Source organism: Amphiura filiformis, chromosome 7 (genome assembly GCF_039555335.1).
Source record: "Amphiura filiformis chromosome 7, Afil_fr2py, whole genome shotgun sequence".
NCBI lineage: Eukaryota > Metazoa > Echinodermata > Ophiuroidea > Amphilepidida > Amphiuridae > Amphiura > Amphiura filiformis.
In genome coordinates, this window is record NC_092634.1 from 48,016,569 (window position 1) to 48,044,156 (window position 27,588).

The 27,588-nt window shown below is 35.4% G+C and overlaps 1 protein-coding gene across 1 annotated transcript in view; it reads left to right on the forward strand.

Moving 5' to 3' along the window:
* Nucleotides 1-3,406: 3,406 nt before the first annotated feature.
* LOC140157260 (mitochondrial dicarboxylate carrier-like) overlaps nt 3,407-27,588 on the forward strand; it is a 31,666-nt gene continuing 7,484 nt past the window's right edge. The window contains exons 1-9 of the mRNA XM_072180389.1: nt 3,407-3,522; nt 8,562-8,960; nt 9,401-9,520; nt 10,142-10,259; nt 10,857-10,947; nt 13,580-13,623; nt 14,654-14,724; nt 15,639-15,731; nt 17,236-17,316. Of these exons, the coding sequence (XP_072036490.1) occupies nt 8,844-8,960; nt 9,401-9,520; nt 10,142-10,259; nt 10,857-10,947; nt 13,580-13,623; nt 14,654-14,724; nt 15,639-15,731; nt 17,236-17,316 (735 nt within the window). The 5' untranslated portion in view covers nt 3,407-3,522; nt 8,562-8,843. The remainder of the gene's footprint in view (nt 3,523-8,561; nt 8,961-9,400; nt 9,521-10,141; nt 10,260-10,856; nt 10,948-13,579; nt 13,624-14,653; nt 14,725-15,638; nt 15,732-17,235; nt 17,317-27,588) is intronic.

Sequence of the window (27,588 nt, forward strand, 5' to 3'; positions counted from 1 at the left end):
GATATCTCGTCATGTTTTCGCCGTCTATTCGATGCGGGATTCGATGTCCGTGGCAATATTTGTCCTTAGTCCATCTAAGTTGCTTCTCATACAAGATGAATTGAAAACCTATTGCAAACTTGTCAAAGCACGTCGGTAAACGAGGCAAATAATGCGATTGATTTTCACAACTATCGTGTGTATTGCATTTTGTGTGTGTGTGAATGTCCCACTGGGCGCAGCCATGTTTGTGATCGAGGTCAGAGGTGAAATCTGTCAATCAAACTACTTTGCGATATTTTAGGGAAATATTTTGCCGAAGGCATTGAGGTGGTGTGGACGAAGTCGAAGAGGGTTCAGAATTCGAATCGGGAATAAAGATATCCGATATTTGCGATCAAAAACACAAAATTACAACTTTAAACATACTGTTGGCAAAAGAAATTATTGCCAAACAATAAAGAATAGAAAATTCGACGTCAACTTCTCAAAATATTGGAGAAATATGCTCACCAAATATTTTACCGCATTTTTTGTGGGGTTTTTTTTTGGTTGATAATAATACACAGCCTGTCGTATTCGACTGTAAGGGCGCACACCACAAAATCCTAAAAAAACCCAAAAAAAACAAAAAAAATACACAAGTATTTCTGAGAATGAAATTTCAAATTTGCATTCCTAAATAAGTATAAGTAGCGCGATTTGTTACCCTAAAGAAGTAGTTATCTTTTCTTCAATCCTAATTGATGCAATTATGATGGACCATTCACAAACACTTGTAAAGGGGAAATGAAAAATTTACATTTTTTCATTGCTCCCCTTTCGGACCTAAAATTATTATCAGGCACCCCTCTTTTTTTTTGGCCATGAAAAATGTATGTCATTGTCAACCCCATAGAAAATAGTGTAAATTCATGTTCTTGTAATTTTTTAAAAGCCCCCCCCCCCCAACAGAGGATGACAATCGTTCAGGGCTCCCCATGATCAGCCCCCTCCCCGTTACAAGTGTTTGTGAAAGGTCCCTATACCCTTAAACAAGTAAACACACAGAAACAGGTGCTTTTAGCCCAAGAAGCTGCAATACCTTCAGGAGGTTTTTCATACTGCGTCACCCTATTATGTGGCTAATTACACCCGGTCAATTTTGTTTTAGAAAATATAGGCCTACCATATCATTTTACTTCATCCAGCCTGACCAGAAGCAGGATTATGTTTTGTTGAACTTTGATGGTATACCTTTTTTTCGGTTCTACAAGTGTCTCTTTTTCCCTATTGCTGGTAATAAATATCAAACAGTCATAATGGGCGGTCATTTCAAATCATCCCCAAGTCAACGAGGTTCAGGAATGGCTTCCCATTAATTGTTAGTTATACATAGGCCTACCTACACAAAATCAGCCCACCTTTAGCCAAAACAAACAAACACTAGAGATATCTAAGAATTCTATAAATTATATTATCCTCTTCAACAATAGTAGACTGGCCCCCAGTCTCAGCTCAGTTCGGTTCCATCATGTAACAATAAATAATTACATAATGCCCTATGAAAAAAAATGCCAAAGTCCTGTAACACCCCCTTATTTTCTTCAATGCCAAAAACCCATTCCTCTTCATCCACAAATCGACGCCACTAATTACACCCACCACAGTCAACCATGCAGCAATATAAAAATAAATTTATTACATTTGTGTACTCGTATTATAAGTGAACGCGAAAGTCCATTGAGCGCTGATTCATTCATGTATTGGGTTGATTTTTAATGCTATGTAATCTACATTACCAGTCGTTCTCCATGGACCCGAGGGACCCAGCAAACATTATCGGCCCGATACTGGCTCTATAAAAGCTGCTATAAAGGACCAAGAATGGCAGCCTGTATTGGTCCGACACGGTCGTGCACACGGGCATTCGACTGGCCCAATAGATATTGCCAGCACTGGGCCAAAATCGGTTGAAATTGGTCCAGTAGAGGTTCAATTTATTCAATACTGTACTGGGCCAATATAATATTGCCAATATATTCCCATTATGCAACCGTAAGCAAACGGTAATGGTCCAATTTTGGTCCTTTTTATTTTATTTCATTTTGGTCCACGTCTAGCTGTGGAATATTCTTCTATTCATTCCTCGATTATCCGGTTGGTTCAGGCATTTTTGGTCAGTTTCACCTGTTCAACCAGATCTCCTTCTTTATAAAGGAGATCTATAGGTTACTTGCACTCAGCACAATTGAATTTGTGTTAACTGATGTGCAAAGTATTAAAGGTCGATAACAAACCAAGCTCACAAAACTGAGCCATTGATAAATGAAATATATATTCTATGGTGTCATCAGATAAAAATTATGCCTTGCTCACGTAGATTTTTTACAAGGCAGTAAATGAAATATTCGGAACAAGCGCAAACTCACTGCCTCTTCTTTATAATAATAATAACATGTGGCCCTTCAAAATGAAGATGATACTGATCAAATATTGTATTTTGATAGTAGAAAATGTCAGGGTTTCAAAACCACGCCCACATTAATGCAACATTGGGCCAGTACAGGGCCGGCACTCGGGGGCCTACAAGCCCGGCCTACAAGTGTCTGCCGCAACTGGACCAGTATGTATGTGCCGGCTCGATGCCATATTCGGGTAGTCTTCAATTGGCCCAATAATGGACCAAGTACGGCACAGCTTATCCTGGTAAGAAAACGGCGGCCAATGACCAGTATCGGATTTGTACTGGCGTTATACCGTCAGCCGTGTCCGGTATTGCCATAAGTAGACCGGTTTAAGCCATTACTGGGCCAATATTATAATGTTTGCTGGGGAGGGTCTACAACAATAGGAGCTACAGTAATAGGATTCATCAGAGGCAGGTTTAAAGAAAAGGGCCCTGTCAGCAAAATATCCTGGGGGCCCAATAGTAGGCCTAAAGAGTTAAAATCAGGAGCGTGAGTGAATTTTTTGCTTGCCCCCCCCCTTTGGCCGTGCCAAAAAACCTTTGCCCCCCCCTTTTGTCGTGCCAAAAAATCTTGCCTGTCAGAAAGCTTTTAGATTTCCATTTATATGATGCCATGAGCCCGGCCATATGGGCCTTCACTTTCTTGAGTAGGTGGCCAGGCGCTAGTGTGCATGTGGTACCGGTACGCTGTCGAAAGCCTAAAATCATTTGTTGCTGCATTTCTCGCTGTACAATATTCTTGGTAGTCTTTTCCCTGCCTAGTAGCTAGGTACCGCTGCCATGCATGGTATTTCTTCTTCAATTCTCTTCTATTATTCTCTCGAAATTTCGATTTTCTTTCATAAAGGAAGTTTGAGCAAAAAAAATAGTGGTATACACCCTGAAGGTAATCTGCATTTTCATGACGTCACCTCATAAATATTCTAATCGGAGAATTCCCAGGTATTCACGTATAAAATGTGTTGTATATAAGATCATCATCTGCAGCCACTTTTGTGACTGAAAAATACGCCATGTACGTGCAAAGCGAAGACATGTGAATGGTTCCAAATCCCAAAATTTTCAGTTGAAAACTAAGCTGTATACCGTGCAAGGTAGGGAAAATTATTTGATATAAGTATGTGCTGTTGGTGTTCCAGTAGGGAGCGTTGTGTAGATGTTATTACACATGTTGATGATGTTACATTTAAGCTTACTGTCGTCTCTCGATTTGCTCGAGAACTCTAGCATGCTCATGTGCTAGCCAAGAATTTGCTCACCGATAGCTTCACATTCTAGGCTAGATATACGTATAACATCCCAAGCTTTTGGCAATGTATGGACCAAAGATTTTGTGCAGATAATTTTAGGCCTATCAAAATGTATATTTTGGACGATTATTGTACAGCTATCGTTTCTACCCTGACGTATACGTATGAAAGTATCATGACTTGTTTATGGCGATCCAGACTTTTAGACCACCCGAGCTATACCTGATCTCATGTACCAATACCTTGTGTATTGGTACATGATTCAAGGGTATACTTCAGCAATAGCGAATAAGTGGTCGTTTTTACTCTTTTCAAAACGTCACATGTACACCAAATACAGCCCCGAAATGGTCTACTTTTAGCGTGCCTTAACTCCGAAACAGTTTAGTCAAAGTTAAAAATGCGATCCCCAACCCTTGCTTACTTACCTTGGACGAATTTGCAGTATTTTCCGCTAGCTCCGTGTTGAAAAATGTCCGGTACTTGCCGGTACAAACATAGAAATGGCCACATTTGCTTCAGTCCTGGTATGAATATTTCTTCCGTAATCCAATGGTTCCAACGTGGGCATCACGATGATAGTCTCCTACACAACCAGATTGTGTCGGCCTGACGCTCGTCGATCCTAAAAGTGAGGACAGCGTGAGCTCTTACCTGCGTAAAAGTCTGTTCGACAAAGGCAATAAGGATGATTGACAGCGCCGTTCATTGGGCGGAGCCATTATATTACGTCATGACAGCAGACAGGTTGCGCTTGTTCTCTGACCTTGACTGTTAAATCACGTAGACATACCGTGACCTGGGTACACGATACAAAGCTGGGGGATGCGACTGCGGCCGCCATTTTGACACGCGGTATCTACTCTTCAGATAAATTACTTTTGGTGACGTTTTATATCAAACAATTTTCGATAACGGATTTCTACTAGGATTTCAATTTTTTATTAATGAAGGTGCATGTAGTTTTGAGGAATAACACGGGATGTTTCGAGTTTTATTTCAACTGGTGGTGTAGGAAGGTGAGTGAATTCGTGAATGAGGCCGGGGATTGAGGTTTCGTTGTTTCAACGATCCGATAGTAGGAATCCTACTGTAGGATAAGAAAAATAAAAAAAAAATGTCTAATGACGCCATGTTTACATGAAAACATTAGCTGTTGCTTGAGGTCAGTGTCGTTGAATTCGTTACCTAAATTCCTTTCAGGATATTCTGATTTCACTTATTTATGATGTGTACGAAAATTCACCATATAAACTCAAAAGTGTGAATGCAAGCTGTTATTGCTGACAATAGAAACATTGTTGCAAAGTCATTAAAAACAGGTATGTATTACAGACGTACTTTGGCCGAAACGAGATACAGGCCAGTTAGGCAGTCTACACCCGAGCTATGTAAGGTACAAATTGCAAATTTATCATATTAAACTTTTGCAACAAGGTTAAACATGTTTTCAACTGTACAACCATACCTTTTATTCCATCGAACAAGCTTTATTTTGTTCCAAAATTCACGTTTTATAGCTATTTTGACGTAAAAAAAGAGCTGGTAACAAAACCGTGAGTCGAGCTCGAAGTTTTCGCAGTAGCACAAGCGCTTGATGTACGCCGTTTTGATGGTAATTTACGCTAGCGTATCGTGAATTTTAAAGCGCGTTTGCATGTTTGACATCGTTTTACTGCGCGACGCAATTCTGCATTTATTCAAGATGGCGGAATTTCTCAAAAAACGTGATGTACATGTATTTTACCCCGTAATTTCCCTCATTACTCAAAGCCCTGCCCTCTTTCACAATTATTTTAGCTTCTTGGATATCATCGGAAACATAGATTAGTAATATTAGGTAGGTCACTGTATTTTTAAAGATTTTTTAGATGATTTTAACAATAAAAAAATTGATGTTTTAAGCTTCTTTTGAAAAAAAGGTTTTAGCTTATGTTACAAAAACAGGTAAAAAATTGTTTTTAGCTTGTTTGATATTTTTGCTTAATAGTTTAAAGCTTGACTCCTCAGATGAAACTTTTAGTTTAAGCTTGTTAGAATATTAAACCTTGATGAAATAGTGATATTTGAGCCCTACAGGCATTGAGTTTTGCAATGTGACAGGTGTGCTGTAAATCGCACGCCTGGATAACCCGAGGTGTGCTTTTAGGTGTGCTGCAAATCGCACACCTAAATAAACCAAGGTGTGCTTTTTTTAAAACTGGTGTATGACTATGATTTCATTTTCAGCTAAAACTTAGCAATTCAACATACATGTACTTTTTTAACTGGCCATGGTTAAGCTCTGGGGTAATGAATGGTGTATTATACTGCATAGATGTCCCTGGACTTTGGACTTATTGTTTTGGTTTTTTTTTAAATATTTTTTTTAGAATGTCCCTAGAATGTCCCTGGAACTTTAGAATGTCCCTGGAATTTTTTTGAAATTAAAAAAAAAATTACAAAAGATTTAAAAAATTATAAATTCTTGTTTAAAATAGGCAAATTTGTAACTTATGTTCACATAATAATCTATGAATGATTTTAAAATGCATTTGTTTTGTATGCTTCTTTACTTCATAAATAGGTTGTAATGTGAACATCAATTATAAATTTGCCTATTTTGAACATGAATTTATAATTGTTTTAAATCTTTTTGTAATTTTTTTTTAAATTTAAAAAAAAAAATTAAAAATATTTCCAGGGACATTCTTAATTTCCAGGGACATTCTAAATAAAAAAAAACTTTTTTTTTTTTTTTTAGGTGTGCGAAAAATCGCACCCTCGGCGTATTTTCAGGCGTGCGCGCGTGCGAATCGCACTCGCACGCTTTTAAAACTCAATCCTGGCCCTATATAGCTGGTGGTCTAAAAGTCAGGATCGCCTTTGTTTATAATATCAAATTGTCAGCAAAAACTGGTCATCGCTAGCATTTTGATGAAGAAAAATGAGAATATTCACGCCGGGACAGGCCGAAAATCTTACCTCAATCGTAAAATCCACCCGATGCATGTCATAAACAAGCCATTTTAATAGATTCATTGTTGTAGTGTCAGTGATTTTCTCCGTATATTGTCCTTGCACCTGCCAGATGAGTTGTCAAGCTGAATTTATACTCCATCGCTGAAACGCCATGGAAATCACCTGCACTTGGCTGTTAAGAACTGAGCACGCTGACTGGTCCAAGTAGTTTTTTTTAACCAATCAGGTTAGACGTACTTCGCTTTTCGTGGTCGGATCTACATTGCCCATGAAGGCCGTCGCGTTCATTGATTGGCTTCACGATCGCGATAAATTGTTAATATATACAACCAATGAACCAATCACAAAACGGGTTATGGCGCCCGTTAGAAATTTTGCACACGGCACGTCCTGGTGCACGGCGGTGCCATGCTGTATCGCTTTTCTGTAAAAAACGAGCGAGTGGTATAAATTCGGCGTAACAGCTGTGATTTATGAAGCATGTCTGACGCTTCTCTGTGGAATTGTCGATTCTCAGCAACGCAACGGATTCCATAAAATTGACAATATATATGTATGTAAGTTATTCTGCAGGATCGGTAATAATTAATATGTTTTATGTTATGAATAGTGCAAGTAGAAGTTAGTGAGTTTGTGGTTTTGTAAGTTAATTACAAAGGTGTTCTCAGGAAGTGACGGGCCATCCTCGAAGTACTTCGACTGCTTATCGGAGTTTGGCGAATAGCAGGACACATCACACATGAAGTGTGATGTGTCCAGACAGGATATATAGGCTAGAGACCATTGCATTCAAAATCGAATCGGATTTGCTGAAGCATGACACCGTGTAAAGCAATGGAAGTTCAGAATTAAGTAAACACAGCCGATCACGACAGGCTATTGCATCAAAAATGTTGCTAAAATTACACTTCAGCAAAATTTTGGACCGTCCAAAATACGCAAATTTTGCTCAAAAGATATAGTTGACTCATCGAAATAACTTTCATCCAAATTTCAACATTAACAGAACTTAAATTTTCTTTTTATTTTCTAAAATTTCAGAATAACTTTTTAATGAAGTTTGAGAAGTTCCATAGCCTTAATAGATTTATATAAGAAGCACTTCAGGGAAGTTTTGTGATCAGTAGAGGCATAACCTACCAGAAAAACAAAATAAAAAATTCTTTTTTCCAGGCCTGTATGGTAGTGTATGCATAATACTATAATTCGCCCTCCAGTGGCTGCACCATGCTTTATAGTTATACTTCGCTCCACAATTTCCGTGATATTTTAACTGGTTTCGCCTTTTGATTTACATTAAAACTCTTTTTGATGTTATGTAAATACTTTTCTGATCACGAAGGACCCTCGTTTACCATGATTGTTTGCTGAGAATGTGACTTTTATCATATTTTATCGTCTAAGTTGCAGAAAATATACTAATGCATTATACTAATGCATTATTACTATCATAAGTAAATGTGTAGTTTAGAAAGGTAAATCGTCATTCCATCACGCCAAATCAACAAATGGGTTGACTGGTCACCCCATCAGATTTTGCTGAAAATCATTTCTAATGGGTATACATACAAATGTAATGAAAATATGCGTGTAATTTATGATTTACTTTAAAACTACATACATACTGATATCGCCAATATTTTAATGATATCATTAATTGATTTTGAAAAAGCTTTTGATACGGTATCTCAGAATTTTATCAGAAAGACACTTAACATTTTTAACTTTGGTAATTTTAGATGTAAATGGTTTAATATATTTTATAGTAAGATCCCTTCTTACGGGGGGGGGGGGGGATTTGTCAATAACAGTACATGATGAGCACAAGCATTAAACAATAAGCTCTAAAAAGTGAATTTAGTTTGTGATTTTTTCCAATTGTTTTTGTTTTTGTTTTTTTCTTTTTGAATTGACCTTTACAGAAAGGTTGTGTGTGGTACGTGCACTGTGTGCAGAAGAGAGCAAGCTTGAGTGAACATCCCAGGTAAACCACACAAACTAGTCAACTGGCTGAAGTGCAAGTGGCCTTGGATATAAAGTAATAAGGCATTCCTATGGCAACGATGCATATCATGAGATGACATATAGCAGAACAGTCAGCAGCATAAATCTATAAAACAGTACTTTCATTGACATCACACCGTATACAGTATAGAGCTAATTACTTGTGACTTTGTGAGATCTAGGACTGCTAGCATACTATAATGGCAACTCAAACAACAGTAGAGAAACCTGCTACAAAACTGGTGTCCAAGTGGTATTTTGGAGGCTTGGCTTCTGCAGGTGCAGCATGTATTACGCATCCAATAGATCTTACTAAGGTAAGAATTGTCTTGTGAGTGAATGCACCTGTGTGCTTGTTTATTTGTGTGGGGGTGCATGTTGTTTTCTCGACTTCAGCAGATGGTGATGTTGTAATGATATCTTGTCTACAATCAGGATAACGGTAGTCCTTTTTTTTAATGATGTCATGTGATTTATAGTATAATGTCATAGGATGTTACAATGTAGAGCCTCCCCCCACTCCCGGTTATCCCATTTCTAGTCCTTGGTTGTGGATCATTTTCGGTTTGTGAGTCCTTAAGTGTATAGTTTCAAGAACTCTCCAGGTAAATTCTTTTTGAATGGGAACAAACATAATTTTCCTTGAAGCTCTTGAAGCTATACTCAAGGACTCAAAAACCGAGACTGAAGCATAAGTCTTGGATACAACATCCTTACATTGTTGACGATTTGTTTCCCTTGTGTTATTATGTAACAGGTGCACCTTCAGACTCAACAAGAAGTGAAAATGCGAGGCTATCAGATGGTGATTAAGATAGTTAAAAATGAAGGTGTCATGGCTATGTACAATGGGCTGAGTGCATCAATAGGAAGACAGGTAATTATGAAGGGTCTAGACCTGTCAACTTTTTTGCTTGTCTCTCATGGAGTGCAAAATAGTGTACGTCCATAATACAGGCTGTATCAAAATGTTTGGTACCCATCAGTTTTGGTGTTAATTGACAAGCCTGTTCTTCAATATATGCAATTTTGGATCCTCTTGAAATGCCCATGATTTATAGTTTTATGACCTTTCATAACATTCATCTATAAATCGGGTAGCTCATGTTGCATTTTGTTGTGGTAGTCTTGTCAATAAGCACTGGAAGCTGATGGGGGACCAATCATTTTGATACACCTGTATTTTGCCTTGTGCCTCACAAACTTCACAAAGTGTGTGCTTGCAGTAATGTGTTGTGCCGTTAACATGCGCTAAGTGATATACATGCAGACCTTTGTAACGATCAAGCTTGTAGATTTCAATAGTACTGGAGTTTGAAAGTAGATAAAACCCACACAGGCCAGTATGAATAAACGCATTCTTGGATGATAGTTATTTGGATGATAGTTATTTTGTTGAGTCAAAGGCAGTGATCCCAGCGAAATTGCCAAAAAATTAAAACCTATTCCACATTTCAACTTAATATTAAAACTTATTGTTTCAATTCATTTCTTTTAGATGACATACTCTCTGGTAAGGTTTGCAATCTACGAAACGGTGAAAAATAGCGTGTTACCCCAAGATGCAAATCGCCCAATGCCGTTCTATCAGAAAGCGTTACTAGCAGGGTTTGCAGGTAAGATGAGGCCACTTTGGGCCATTTTCGTCAAATTTTGCACCCTTAAAGATGCCTTGCCCCCCTGAAATAGCCTTGGCTACACCTTTGTGTTTGCCACTGTAGCAGCAGGTGAAACTGCTACTGACTGCTGCAAATATAATTATGTGTACAATGTATATGTGTAAAGCTGACAATTTGTGCACACTGCTTTATTATTGGAACAGGCATAATTTCATAATTTTGATTCACAATTGCTATGATTGATTGTACTTTGGTCTAGATCTCTGAGTGCAGTTATACAATGGAATTGAGGGTTTATTAATAAAATCAGCGATTGGCTACATGTACGCAAAAAATAATCTTTGGTAAATGTATGCTGCCATCACCCAGCCATCATGATTATTCCCACTCGATCCCCAGGGGGGTATCATTCATACTTCGTACAACTGACCATACAGTGATATGCCACAGATATGGGTCCCTATTTTGGGCCTCTGGTACAACAATGATTGTAAATACAGGAAACGAGAAAATACACTTGTTAAAACTACCTAATAATTCAAACCACATAATGACAGAATTTGATTTCATGAGTATTGCCTATTTTCTTGTTAGGTGCATGTGGAGGATTTGTAGGCACACCATGTGATATGATCAATGTTAGAATGCAGAATGATGTTAAGCTACCACTAGACAAGAGAAGAAAGTGAGTATATGAGGGAGTTCAATCATACTCCATGGATGCCTGCAGGTGGATTCATTTGTAAGGGGTGGGGGTGGGGTGGGGAGGAAGAGCCACAGTTCAAAAAAGACCTGAAATTTGTCAATTTTTTATATGAACTACATGTAGGGCAGCAAATGTAATACAATGTATTTCTTGACCACTTGGGAATAATTTGTTGTGGTCTGTACGTGTGGGGTGGGGGTCATAGAATTTTCATCCCACAATGGGGGTGGGGGGTCCTAAAAAATTTCAACACAAGATACAATGTCATCAAAAATTGACACTGGTCACTGCCATATTTATTACCACCCTTCTGAAGGGAACCCCCAAAATCAACAGGTGTAAGGGGTGGCCCAAGATGGGTGGAAATTCCCCTCTCCCGATGCCCCCTAGTGCCACCGATGTGCTTGTATAATCGAATGCATTTACTAGTGCCGTCGTCGGCACCGTTTTTTAATGTCGACATGTCGATATAATTCGTATACCGACGTCGACAGTGTGTCGACATAAAAAAAATTCTTTAAAAAAAAAAAATATTTTTGGCCAGAGAAGCAAGTTATAGGCCCAAAATGACTTGTTATTCAAGGTTGGAAAGCAGAGAATTCTTTTTTGATGTCGACATGTCGGGATACGTGCCGATGTCGACATTATGTCGACGACGGCACTAGTATTTACCCATTGCAGGGCTAAGTATTCCAGAGGCATCATCATCTTATCATATATGGATCAATTTGCGTCATTTCAAATTTCAATTTTATTAGGTAATATCAAATATCCTACATCTACAATTGTGCACTATTAATGATCGTGTGTACAGTACACAATGGTAGATTTTGTATAAGGTCTTTGATATTGCACAATAAATTTGAATGTGCATGGCCCCCTTAAGTAATACACAGTTATATACCTGGGCATATCAATGTTGAAACTGCATGAATATGGACCATCCTTATCCTTCCATGAATTGAGATTTGACACTTGATTGTTATATAATTGTTATCTATCCATTATCACATTATGATAAGTACAGGTAAAGGTTTCCTTTACGTATCCTTATTATCAACCTTATCGTATCTTATCTTATCTTGGCATTAAGATTTTAAAGATTTAAAAAAACAATGGGTTTAAATAAATCAAGTGAAATACGAGAGGCAAATTAATGTGAGCTCAGTCATCAGGACATGGCTTGAATGTTGTTGATGATAGCTTAAGTCAGTCTGCTTGAGATAATTTGTATTTATCTTGTCAGATTTTACCTGATAAAAAGGTTTGTACATGTGTGCAGTGTTCACCCTACTCATGCTCACCCTACAAATCTTTTTGACAGTTTGGTGGTGGTTCATATTTAAAATAAAAAAGAAATTCCCAATTAAATATATTTCTGCTGTAATATTTTAATTTGGTTAAGAAAGGAATGTCCACTAGTACCAATTTTTTTTTTATGGAAGTTTTAATTTTTTTTAATGATTCTGGAGCTGAAGCTACCAACTTGGCTACAAATTCAGATATTTGATCCACAGTTTGCTTTTCTGTTAATTTTTTGCCTCAAAAGAGCCAATAAAAAAGTTATTTCAGATTTAGTCGATAAAATTGACAAAATCAGGTGCTTTTATTTTTAGGAATGCGGAAACTTCGTATTGGAATGACATACCCATGCAAAAGCATCTGAACCATAAAATACAGCTTTCCTAGGCATAAGCATTCCTTGAAACACTATTACACAAATTGAACAAAGAAAATTGGTCTGTGGGTGCCAGAAATGATACAATTGGGTGTCCGCTTTTTTAAAAAAGGTGCTTTTTGGAGGATCAACTATTTTACTTTTAAAAACATTGTCATTGGGTGTCAGATTGGCTAAATTAATGAGGTCTACTGACACAAATGCTGAATGTCAATATAGGGAGTTAGGTCACTGGTCACTGTTATCCACTAGCATCTGTACATGTATATAAGATGTAAAGATCCATAGGGTACAGCCCTCAAATTAACCCACGGCACCCATGGCTTTTTGCCGTGGGTGCCCATCCACACTGCCGTAATGCCCTCAAAATATGTCCTTTACCCAATGCAGTCACTTGCCGTGCCCTCTATAATGAAGTTGCCGTTGGTGCCCCAGCCATCATTATAAAATCATCTATCAGACTGTTTGTGTGTGTTTTCTTCACTTTTGAGAAATTGCCTTGGTGCCCTTCTCAAATTTTCAACAGTTGCCATGATGCCCTCTTGAAATATTACAAATTGCCGTGCTGCCTTGCCTTTTCAGTGAAAATCCAAGGCAATTATCGACTTGCCCTAAAAAAGTTGCCGTGCCCCTTCAGATCCTTAATTCGAGGGCTGATAGGGTGTCTGTTCAGCCTGTGAAGAGAGGGGCATGTGCCTGTTCAGTGTTCATGATGAGGCCTCACAACTACACAGTTACATGCGTTTCAAATCTTGTAGTATATTTACATACATTATAATATTTGTATAACTAGCATGGGTGATTTGTTAAATGTTTAATATTATTTTGTGTTATGATGAGGAAAACTGATCTTGTTTTGTATTTAATTTAGACTTACAGCCTTTCCCCCAAGATGGTAACCTAGCTTTGTATTTTCTTTTTGTATGTGTACAGCTACAAACATGTATTTGATGGGTTATGGAAAACATATAAATTTGGTAAGTTAAAGATATTCTTTTCATTCTGTTTTAAAATCACATCAAAACCAGTCACAAGCTATCCTATACAATGTAGACCTTTTTCCAGTGACGTCATCAGTTAAAATTGGGTCAAAGAGCATTCACACTCACTCACTCAGCATTTGGAGTGATCCACATGCAAATCTATTTGCGTTTTGCGCTACGATATGCGCATGTGACCATCGCACTATACGCTTTGTGTTTGTGATGCCTCAATGTATAAACAAGTGATGAAAATTAAGTGTCAAAGAAATTAAAACTTGCAAGTTTCACTTTGAGTTTGGAAGGGATGTCAATGGTTTCATGCAGTTGCACTGCAAAACATCCTGGTCTATGTCAATTTGATACTGCCAACATCAAAATATGCATCTCATTACCTAGTATAGTATCGTCATCCTCATTTTGTGTAGTTGACATATTTTGAAACTAAATTCATAATAGCTGCGACTTGTTGAGAAACACCTGGAGGTCCTGATCAGGAGCTAAATTTCATACAAAAAGTGACATATCAGATCGATATTTCAATGTACATATGAAAAGTAGATCACCCCTCCCTGGTTAAAAGGGATCACCCCTCTCTGGTTAAAAGTAGTTATAAGTATTTCTTTATTGTTTATTGTTAGCAAAAATTATCATGACAAATGATAATTATGACAAAGGGGGCAGTCTTAAAATCTTTTACTCGACCAATTTCCTTCTTTAAACCCTTAATGTACCCTTTGCTTTTTATTGCATTGCATCAACAATAGCATCAAATGCAATTACCAAGTGTGAAATACTAGACCAGTGGCAAATTTTGTATTTTTCTAAGACTCTGGCAGCGATTTATATTGCCCAAACATGACTGCCAGATCATTGCACTAGCAGTAGTGAAAAATTTGTTGTGAAAAATGATAAGAACATTATCATGGGTAAGCCTAGTTAAAGGAAAAGTTTTTATATACATGTAGGCAATATTCTGTTATCTGAATTACATTTTGTGTTTTTATTGTTATTTGTTTCTTCACAGAGGGTAGAGTTTCACTATTTAATGGTGCTTCAATGGCAACATCAAGAGCTGTGTTAATGACAATAGGACAGGTGGGTATTTATATTGCATAATTAAATGTGTACATCATATCAAAACGATGCACTTGTCGACTGCTACCTGTGTCTCATTTCACATAATAGCTAGGAATAAATACCAGACTCAGGTCTTACAGGTTATGTAAGTGAGGACTTTCTTTGTGTTTAATTTGATTTTAACTCAAGCATGTTTCATAAAACAATGCAATTTGCAAATAGTTTGTTTTGTAAGCGTTAATAGTTATTCCCAAAGTTGACCGTACACATCTGTATGTGGAAGCCATGGATGAGGATAACATCCTTCCTTCATTGTATGTATCAGATTGCTCAAATTATTGTCATTGCAGGGATTTGCGTCTGTATTACAGTTGTTTTGGAAATGTTAAAATATAAATTTTACTGAATTATAGAGCGTTATGATTTCTAGTCTCTTCTATAAAGTACAAATAGGAACAGATTGTGGTCAAGTCTGAACCATCACCACCTAAATTGCCTGTACTACCTTCTTCTTGAACAACTCTACTATACCTGCTCACTAATACTAACCGTAAGCCTTAACAGTAACACAAATATCACTAACTGTTTTTATGGGGGTGCAATTTTGTAAAATTTGGATCTTTTTTGACCTAAAAATCATAATTAACCTAATTTTGCTCCCTACGCTCACAAATTGGGATTATTTGGTACTTTTTTATACTTTGAAAATTTGGGGATGCACCCCCACACCCCCTGCAAAAGGGCCTGCCTAACACTACCCCAAAACCTTAACAATAACCCCAAACCCTGACCTGCAGCATGCATAGGGTATTCTCTAAGTAAAATAATGTTTCACCCCATATCATGGTTAAACAAATTCTAACTCAGCAGAGTTCCCTGTATACTATCTTCTTCTGTTGCAATAATTGAGTGAATCTATTATTTGTTTTCAGATTGGTTTATATGATCAGTTTAAGCAGATGTTACTACAAACAGGAATTTTCAAAGATAACTTAGTAACCCACTTCTCATCCAGCTTAATGGCGGTAAGTCAATGTGGTGTAAATTTGTTTATTGAACCATATCTACTGCTAAGTAAATATGCAGTAGTGTGTCTCCTTTTAAAGGCCCATTCAGTGATCCCAGCATAAGTGTTAAAAATTTAATTGTTTATAAATTGTCTGAAAGTGAAGGATAAGTCATTCAAATTGTCATTAGGTATTTTTGAAATGAAAAATTTGGCTACAAAAAAAGAAAACAGCATTATTGGGCCCCATTCAAATACATGTAACTAATTTCTCTTAAGTAGAGCTGTGTCAGCACATCTATGACAGTAACAAAGGTGCCAAAACTTGAATTTTGATGATTTTTACGATACCCTCTGAACAAATCACTAATATTTGAAGCATCTGCTGTGTTGTTTGCTTATTGAGCATTTCGTGAACCACAGCATCATTCCCCCACTTTTCTCAAAAAAAGTTGAGATTTTTAGACGACTGGCAACCTCTGGCTACATAATGGTTATGTACAAAAAATTTCTTGCAGATTAATTTGTTCAGTAAAAATATTGTCAAATTTGAATTACGTTCTAGTATACCAAAATGAAAATTACAACACATTGTCGTATGGAGCAGTGTAATACACATAATCATGCATAACTCGCTAATGCAAAATCAGAATCAACTGAAATTTTGGGAATAAGCTACTGAAAAATGTCATAAAATGAGGATGCTAGGATCATGAAATACTCCTTTCAAGATAATTTATTTTTGAATTGTGAATCAAGAAATGCCTGTCACTAAAAGAAGGCAATAAGTTTTTGTTTATTTGTTCACACATTTTCACTTCGGAGAGCAAATTTCAGGTGTTGTAATTCTGTATTGATTGACCAACTACAATGAAAGGACCTACTTGATTGAATCAAAATACATGTAGGTTAGAAAATGTATGGATGATTTGATTTGTTTTGGCTGAATTATGACAGTGTTGCCTCAGTGTTCCTCTTCCACATACTCTCCCCCTTTCCCCATCAATAAATGTTGGGAGAACATATGGTCAACCTTGAAATAAGCAGACTGGAACCAGGAGCAATTTGTAATTAAACATTGCTCTTGGTTTACTGGGATTTTACAAGAACCAGGAGCAATTTCTGGATAAACTGGAGCAATTCTGAAATAGTAAATCCTTTTCTGCATATACAATACAGCATACCAGCATTATACTGCATCAATTGCAAAACTTGAACCAGGCCGGAGCAAATTGTTTTAGAAAATTGCTCCTGGTTCATGTGAGTTTTACAAGGACCAGGAGCAATTGGTGGCTTTACGAGGGCAAATTTGCTCCCCGCGCCCTCCTAATTCAAGGCCTGCATATGGTGATATGCATATTTTGCACTCCAACATTGGACTGGGATAGAAGGGGAACTATTTCCTTTAAAGTGTTCGATAATGTCCAGTGTATAGGTAATGTCAAATGAAATTCCAAGAATATTTAGCTTTCCAGAAATGCTCTTTATTTTGTTTTAAATTTATGTTGTCATTCCTCCTGTAGGGATTTTGTGCAACTGTATTAACTCAACCCTTTGATGTGATGAAAACCAGACTAATGAATGCAAAGCCAGGAGAATTTAAGGTTAGTATTATTCTCACACCTGTTACCAAACCTGGGTTTTGGTAGACCAATTAGGGGACTTTTGAAGATTTTCCCAATGATCTGTCCTGCATAGAAACCAGTGGTTAAGAACAAAATTGGGTGACTTTTCAACATTGGCCCCCATGATTTTCAGTGGGTGCCTGACCCATTTAAGGGTAGTCTTAACCCTGGAATTACGGACATTTTTGAGCCTCATAACTGCTAAATTGTTGGTCAAAAGTATATAAAAGTATACATATTTAGAATGTAAAGACTTGTCAAATCCATCTGTGAGGTCAAAGTTGGGCAAAAATGCTCAATTTTGGAGAAAATTAAAAAAAAAAATTATCCAATTTTTTTTGGAAACATAACAAAAAATCTCGAGTAAGAATTTTTTCATTAATTTTTAAAAACTAGATATCACTAGGAACCCCAAAAGTCCGGAAAGTACCCATTTTGTCCGGAAGAGGCGAGGTTGGTCCGGAATAGTCCGCAAAAGTCCAGAAAGCCAACACCTAAAAGATAATTCAATTAACTCTGGTTCAAAGTTTGGTCACTCGGTCCGCAAAAGTCCAGAAGAGGCCGCAAAAGTCCGGAAAATCCTAGAACTTGTGCTAGAGCTGCAGACATGGAGTCTGAGCTGGTCAACCCAGCATTCACACCTAGCTCCAGACCATTGTTAAACTATTGACTAAGGCTAGCTTCAGACTCCGATTATGCGCACAATATTGTATGTACAATACTTTTCGTGACGTCAAAAAGTATTACGTGCAATAAATATCGTGCCACGCACGAGTTGAATCAGATTAAATAACGCACTATAACCCTGACGGTTCATTGTTTGCTAAATCCAAGCGAGGTCACCAGAAAATCTATGCAAGAGAAATTTCTACTGCTGCTGATGAAAAATCCTAGAGTGCGTTTGGAGGTTCTTTCTGCACTTTACCAGTAGCCTAATAAATTCATAAAACAATAAAAATCAAATAAAGATTTAGGGCAAATGTTTTTACTCACTGCTCATCTGATCCACTTTCCCAGGAAACTAAATACCGATACTCCTTAGTTTTTCCCTGACTTTCCAGACATAATTATGAGTAAACATCAAATTTAATGTTTACAAAACAATCAAATATATATACATTCTTTTGCATTTTGTACAAAAATATTGATATCAATAATGTAGGCCTACAAACATTAAAAAAGGGGGCCTAAGAGTATGTCTATTTTTAATCATATACTAATTCCGCCATGCCCAAACATATCTTATTATGAAATCGTGTAATGGAACCCAAATTCCAATCAAAAATAAAAACAAATTTGTTATCAAATACACTAGGCCTATACATTGTATTATACGAATTTAATAGATGGTTCATTTTAATAAATAAATAGATTAACACGGGTAATGGACAAGAAATATTTGGCAATACCGGATTTACCAGAGAGCCAGTGGATAGAGAAATTAATTAAAATTAAAACAAATTAAATGAGAAAATGAAAGCAAGGACATTTGGCGAAGTATTGTTTTAGAATTGAAGGAGTCCTAAATGTTATCCTGGCCCCAGGACACTGATTAATGTAAATTCGACCCATAGTTATTGTATCTACTTTTGCCACCATTCAACCTGTTCAATGTGATTTATGCCTTTTTAAATAAAATTCGAAATCTGACGTATCAACGTTGTATCGTGCACAAATTATGATTCGAGACTATTTCATTTGACACGGTTGTATGGATTTCAGAAGATCGGTCCTATAATAGGTATCGATTAGAGAATTACAGCAAGAGGCTTTGAGGATGCCGTAATCCTCTTGACCATCAACCAATCAGAGAGACATATTTCAGAAATATATTCAGTAGGGCTGAAACTCTTTCAACTCTGAAATATATATTTCAAGTAATCTCGTTTCACACTTTGGCTTGCAATAAAGCCACGAAGGGCGGTAATGTTAATATACGATTTCAGTCAAATATTGGTGCAAATATACGATTTCGGTCAACTATTTGGCTATCCTTTGTCCAAAATTATGAAATGTTTATTAGTAACAACAACTCTTAGGAGGGTTCTCGAGTAATTTTAGCGAAATAATGAGGCCAAATATCTGCCTCTGACGAAAAAAAATGTTTTCCATGCTGATTTGTTTTTGTAACAAGTACCGTATGTCATTTCAAAAAAAAAAAAAAAAAGGCGGATATTACTTTTTAAAAACTCAACGCATTACTATTAATACGCCTATAATTAATGAATGAAAAAGTATAGAAGGCGTTGCATCCGGTTCTGATGAGGGAGGGGCACAAGCCGTTTTCGGCAGTTTTCATATGGGATTTTCTAATATTTCAGATCAATGGGGGGGCTTCCGTGTCCCTAACGCCACGGTTACTGCATTAACACGTTTATGGATGTATTGTGATGATCATAAGTAGGCCTATCATAACATGCCTCAACGATATCAATATGTAAAAAGGTGTTGCAAATTCATAACACAGCGTGTTATAATGTAACGAATGCTATGCCAAAACTTAAAAATTAACAAAAATATCAGTATCAATAAAATCAGAACCAGAATAAATACAAAGGCCTACAAATAATACTTTTAAACTTTCTAAATCAATATATGACTAAATATCAATATAAATGAATCTCTAAATCAATTAATCAATCAGTTATCAATAAATAAATAAATAAATAAATAAATAAATAAATAAATAAATAAATAAATAAATAAATAAATAAATAAATAAATAGGCCTAAATAGATAAATCTATAAATAAATAAATAAGATCTGAATGTGCCATTTATATTATTATTACAATTTTAATATTATTAATATTAGTATTATACGAAGTATTATTAACAATAAAAAGGTGCCCATTGATTATATAATAATTCAAGTACAGTTGAACAGTATTATGATAGCTACCATGGTTGAATACAAGAAGACATTAAAAGATGTTCATCATCATGCGTGCACTCACTAAATTTAGAACTCTTAGAAATTTGGCAACTCCGTATCAATTGAGCAACCTATGATTGTAGCAAAATATATATTTTCCCGGTACATACTATTTATTGCACGTGTAATACTTGTTTACGTCACGCAAAGTATTGTACATACAATATTGTACGTACAATACGGAGTCTGAAGCGCGCTTTAGAGGGTAATAAAGTTTCTGGCTGTGAGTGTAATAAAATGACAGAATTATTGATTGGAAATGGTCATGGTTGGTGAACATGATATGACAACTCACAAATTACAGAATTTGAACCAATTCAGAGATGTTTTCATGCATTTTATTTCTTATACTTTATTACAATGTACTAGTCATAGTATTACCAAAAGCTAGTAATAAATTATGTCACATGTTTTGATCATAGTTACAGATATACTGGTGCTTTTTGTGTTGACCATGCTCAAGAGTTAATTTGTAAGACATCAAAACAGAGTTCGTAAACTTCTTCTGTTATTTTCAATTATCTTATTTTTCACAAAATTGCCATTTTTTTTATTTTCTTGTTTTTCTTACCTTTACAGTCATTTAATTTTGATTTATGTGACCTACTCCCTAATCCAGAAAAATACAGAACTAATTTTTTTGAATAAAAAAAAATATTATCCTGTTTTGCCAAATGAAACATAGCTAAATCCTAATCCTTTAGTTAGTCCTAAGTTCGCAATAAAAGTCAAATTTTAATATTTAGCCAATTTTTGGAAGGGCCAAAAACATGTGTTTTTCGTATGGTGTGACAATCAAGCCCAAAGACTTGTACTAAGACTAATTTCAGTTTATGCATTCTAAATTTTGGAAAAGACATGCATGTTTCATTCTTATAGCCAACCATTAAATTAAAGTAACAAAAAAAAGTGAAAATTAGGATTTTGTGATCCTAGCATCCTCTTTTTATGAAATTTTCAGTAGATATCCACAAAAAAAGCTTATTTCCAAAATTTCAGTTGATTCCGGTTTTGCATTTGCGAGTTATGCATGATTATGTGTATTACACTGCTCCATAGGCCACTGCTGTAATTTCGTTCTGGTATACCAGAACAAAATTCATATTTGTGACACGATCTAGTCCATGGGGGCAAAAGGAAGCATTTTTGAAAATTGAGTTACTGTAATTATTACATTATACTTAAAATAGGCTATCATTTACAGAAAACACCAAAGGCCTTGCATACTTGGTTCTAAAGTTAAGAAGTTTTTTGATGTCTATTTTCTTATGTATTTCATTGTTTTTTTGCTCCATATTTTTACCTTTATCTCACTTTCAAATTTGCCGCCTTTGGCCCCCATATGGATCAGATCGTGTCACATTCGATGATATTTTTGCTAAACAAATTAATCTGCAAGAAATTTTGGTACATAAACTTTATGTAGCCAGAGGTTTCCAGTGGTATAAAAATTTCAACTTTTTTTGAGAAAAGTGGGAGGACAAGGCTGTGGATCAAGAAATGTACTTTTAACAATCATTTTAGATTCTGATGATCTGAAGATGTCAAAAATTGCACTCTATGTTGGGTAGTTATTTTAAGTTTCTGTATTGTATACATTAATATGAAATACAGTATACATTATTTAGTAGTACCATGTAGGAAAATGCTTAGTTGTTTTTTAAGATAAAAATTGCCTAGAAAGTTGTATTCATGGGTATCATTTTTATTTGGCGGGATTTGAGGAAACTGAGGAACATAATATACCAAAATGTGCTCTTGTACTTTGTAGTACATTGTATTAAGAAAAATAATTGTTTGTACATGTACACTTGATTTTAAAAGTACATCTAATTTAAAGTTCACTATTTTTGACCCACTATGTTGGTTGAACTTCACAGTGTTAGTTTTCCACAAAAATGAAAGCTATTTGATAAAAATGAAATGATGAAAACACAGATAAAATTTAATATTGTTGATTTTGGTGATTTTCAATTTTAAAGCTTTCAAAACATACTGGGTAATATAAACCAAGAAAGATGTGTAGAAACCAAGAAACATATAGAAAGTATTTAATTGTTAGGCCGAGTAAAAAATAAAAACTTGTTTCTTGTCCCATCCTACTTCCTGTTTTGAGACTGCTTCAATCAAAAAAGATGTCAAGGAAGTTGAGATGCTTTCTATAGCCTTGCTAATACGGTATACAAGAAACACACACTTTCTAAAAGGTTCTGTTTATTAGAGGGGGCCTACCTACAAGAACAATATCATAATAAAAAGGGCCTCCTTTTTTCAGGCATAAATGTATACGCTCAATACAGGACCCAATGTGGGTATTTCGACCTATCTTTCGATTAAAAAAAGCACCTCTTCCTCTTTTTTTTTGAAAACCTGGACAAGAAACAAGTTGTAGCCCTAACCTAAGCTTTTATTTCTAGGCCCTTTATTTTGTAACACACTACCAACAAGCTTGTGTGTGGTGACAATGAAGTTGACAATGGCAAACCGGTTGTTATAAAAGTGGTTATTTATTCAATAAAAGTCTGTAGACTCCATATTTTTAGCATGATTTGAAGTTACTGGTACTAATAGTAAGTTCTGTGATACAATGCAGTTTACCATAAACTCCATAATTTTCTTATTTTCTTTGTGTAGGCCTAAATAAAGTTTCTTGTCAAATAAAAAGGTAGTCTGTTTTGTATGTAAAACTTCTCTTGTAAAAAATTGAATGTTTACTTCAAATCCAAGAGTATAAAAGATCTTCTCTGCTTCAGAAACTGAGCAAGAAGACCCAGAGAAAATAAGTCTTCATTTTCTCAAGGTGGACTCTGATCATTTCATGAAAATAGCATAGAAGCTGATATTTCTCCTTTGTAAATAACTTATCCAACAATCAATAATTAGATTTAAGATTCAAGAGCAAACTCCTCATGTTAAGTGGAATACAATGGTGAACAATTGATTTTGTGATCTAGTAAGTGTGCTCTGCAAAGGATCATTTAAACAGAGTTTAAAAAAAAGTTTACAAAAACAGAGTTTGCTAACAAAACAATAAGAACCGCCGGGCCAAGAAAATGGCATTCGATTGACAGATGCGCCAAAACGGCTACATCAGTAAAACTCTTTAGATCCCAAATTAAAACAAACCTTATGGAAATGTACACTTAATATCTCTTTGATTTACTTTGATTTACTTATTTTTATTTTTCATCCTTTTAAAACAACAACTTGATTAAAATTAACTGATCTCTTAGCATTTATATTATATTCACAAAATGTTCAGCTTTCTTTTTGCGATATCGTGAGCATATGTTATGAAATCCTAATTTGTCGTACACTTATATTCTGCATGATCTTTATTCATCATTTTTTTTCCTGCTTAGTTCGTTTCTACATGAATGTATGAAAGAGGGTGGGGGGTGTTTGTATGTATGTATTTGTATTTTATTAGACAAATTAAGAAACTTAGGCTAAGGTTAAGGGGTGCTTGTTCAGGCCTTTTTGGCCTTCTGAGCATCTCCTCATTCAAATGTGTTGTCTTGCTGTTATTGTATTGTTGTATTTTGAATGAAATAAAGACTGATTGATTGATTGATTGAAAAACAAAAAAAAAAAAAAAAAAAAAAAAAAAAAAAAAAAAAAAAAAAAATGTAATCACTTGTCACATTGTACTTAGGCCTATCTCTGAATTTTTGTGCAGAGGTGTTGTATGAGAGAGTGGGGTTGCATCAAACTGGTCAGTGAAATGAAATGAAAAAAAAAACATTGTTCCTTAGTACAATAATTCTATGCTGCCAGTGAAGGACATGTTCAAATAAATAAAAGTAGATTGTACTGGTAATAAATTTGAGAATAGTTTCTTATAATGTACAGGTAATTTTTTAATTCCCACTGTGAAGATGACGCAAGGATATGCAGCTTGCTATTTGGTACATCATTTACATGTAGTTGGTATTTTGGGTTCATAGTACATGTATTTGCCATCGTTGTTAAAATCAGGGGGTGGGAGCTTGTAAGTTGTAGATATATTGGCAAAAATGGCCATTGTCTTGGAAAAGGTGTTAATCTATTTATCCTCAACATATTTTTTATTTATTTATTTCATTTTAACCTGTAAAATATTCAGTTCACTTGTAAATCCTAGAGTCAAAAGGACAAAATTATTTTAATGGAAATGCTATATGAAAAAATGTGAACACCAAGCACCATTTTAGATATTATTATTAAGTAAAAAGCATGTTCAGTGAATGAAACCTATTCCTGTTTCATGATTCTTACAAGTTACATCCTCTACACAGGGAGAAACGAAATATTTTTAAGAAAATGTTTTCTCAACCAATCTTTAACCACACATTTAACATTATTATAACATTTTAATATATTTAAAAAAATGTGAAAATGTTTTGGGTTTGCTGGGATATCATGACACGCCACTTATTTTGCCATTTTTCATAGAAAATAGACAGAAAAAGAATATACTAACCAATGTTAGGGTAACCAGAGAAGATGTGAATTAATATGTATCCATGATCAAAACATGTGACATTAATTACTAGCTTTTGGTAATACTATGACTAGTACATTGTAATAAAGTATAATAAGAAATAAAATGCATGAAAACATCTCTGAATTGGCTCAAATTATGTAATTTGTGAGTTATCATATCATGTTCACCAACCATGACCATTTCCAATCAATAATTCTGTCATTTTATTACACTCACAGCCAGAAACTTTATTACCTTCTTAGTCAATAGTTTAACAATGGTCTGGAGCTAGGTGTGAATGCTGGGTTGACCAGCTCAGACTCCATGTCTGCAGCTCCAGCACAAGTTCTAGGATTTTCCAGACTTTTGCGGACTCTTCTGGACTTTTGCGGACAAAGTGACCAAACTTTGAACCAGAGTTAATTGAATTATCTTTTAGGTGTTGGCTTTCTGGACTTTTGCGGACTATTCCGGACCAACCTCGCCTCTTCCGGACAAAATGGGTACTTTCCGGACTTTTGGGGTTCCTAGTGTATATTTAGGACCTGTTAAAATTTTTTTTTTTTAAAGATTTTGTTCAACTTTACCAAATTATTGGAAATCAAGCAAAAATCAGGCGTTTTATGATTTTTGAGTACAATTTAGCAATTTGCAACCATTTTTGGTGAAGATTCTTAAACATCGGTCAAATAAAAATAAAATAGGGGGTCATAGGTTGATTACAAAACCTTCAGGAAATACATTTAAAAGCTATAGAACTCTATCTTGAACATAAGTAGGGTGTTTGTCACTAATTGTGGTTTCACTATAAAATACAACTTTATCAGATGATTTAAAATATAATGTCCAAGATTTAGTGTGACAAGAGTTGAATAACCCAGTTGCATTTAGTGTGACCTTTACTCACCATGATGCACGGAATAGATACAAATAAGTAATATAGAAATATAAGTGATAGATAATATTCATAGCAGAATGTATTTAACAAGTGTAATAATCATAATCAATAATCTATAAATCCAATATTAAAATAACATCTATTTATCCTCCCATCCCATCGGCCCATGCTTGTCACAACATAACTGCATTTTTAAACTGTAACATTTAAAAAAGTAATAATTTACACTGATAATTAATCATTTACACTTAATAAATAGATAGAAACTTAATTAAATTTTGATGATACTTGATATCTAATTAATGATTTGACATTATCTTTAATGTGTTTTGGTAGTTTTAATGACATTAACTTGCTAAGAAAATGTTATTTCTGTGGGGATCTTGTCATGACTCAAATTGCTCAAAAAGGGTGACTAAAACCCAGTAAAAATTGTATTATGGAAATAATAGAATTTAATTTCATTTCATTTGAGAACTGCCCCTTTTATTATTGCTATACTTTGTTCCAACCTATTGTGTAAGTGGCAAGACTCATCGTGGATTGATATAGAATGGCATGCACATACATATAGTTGGGCGCATCTACACTAAGTTCTCTGTACATATTGAGTGACCAGTGTGCATTTACCATGAATTTATGCTAGCGTAAGCTGATACTATATTGATGCGAGCAGTAACAAAGACCAAATCATGTCTGCCACTTACACGTTGAGTATAATGTAAGTTTGGAAATTTGTGTCCATTTTGAAATCAATTTGATTTAATAAAAAAAGATTATATAATTTGAAATTTGACTCCCAGTATAAAAGACCATGACCTTTCCCCTCAAAGGGCTGGTCAGATTTTTTTCGTAGGTTTTTGTAATCAGAATGATACCTTAAAAAATCTATTATTGCTTATGATTTCTATATCTATATAATTAATATATATATATACATGTATATAACATATACATGTATAACATGCGATTATTTATGCTACGCTCGCCCCATCTGTTCCAATTTCTTTCACTTATATATACATATCAGCCCACTAGGAAGCTTGCCTATTATTCCATTGACACAGCCACAAATCTCCGGTAGGTATGTACCATTCAGATTTCAAAAATGTTGGTTCCGGAACAGATTTTGAGGACTTTAAATGGGGCCTTGTTTATCCTTTTATGGTGAAAATTGCTCAGAAATAAGTATTTAGAGCTCAAATTCAAAACTAAGTTCATGATATTTCAAGGAAAATTTTGCCAGAAGTCTCTAAAACTTCAAATGGGAGATTCCAGAATGGAAACGGAGTTTAAAAAAGAGGACCTGATGGCACCTGGTGATGACGACACTTACCTGCAGTGCAAGGTATGTGAAGCCAAAAGTACTCAACAAAGCTAAGGCTACTAGACTTTATATTGGAGCATTAACAATAATTGAAGAGATCAGACTGGTTAACAAAGTTCTTTGTATCTGATCCAGAATGTTCACTTACTTGGGTGTGTTTCAACAACACCTGTTGTCTTTATCAACACTTGATGCTAGTGACTGCTATTGGCAACCGACGCTAGCAGTAGTTCCAGCGTTGATCTTGGAGTTGCCAGTTTGTTTTCCTTCCTCACATATTTGATGAGTTCCTGACTCAGGGATCAAGAAAATCCCCTTGAAGGAAAACAGACTGGCAACTCCAAGATCAACGCTGTTACTACTTCTAGCGTTGGTTGTCAATAGCAGTCACTACCCATCAATGTTGATAAAGACAACAGGTGTTGTTGAAACGTACGCAAGTAAGTGAACATTCTGGATCAGATAAAAAGAACTTTGTTAACCAGTTTACTACACCGATCCTGATGAATCTGTTCAATCATGAAGAGATCAGAGTTGTCTGAAAGTCTGTTTTGACTTTCAAATTGATGTATTTTGATGTGATGCAATTGCAAAAAAAAGAAGTTTTAAAAAACAAAAAACATGGGT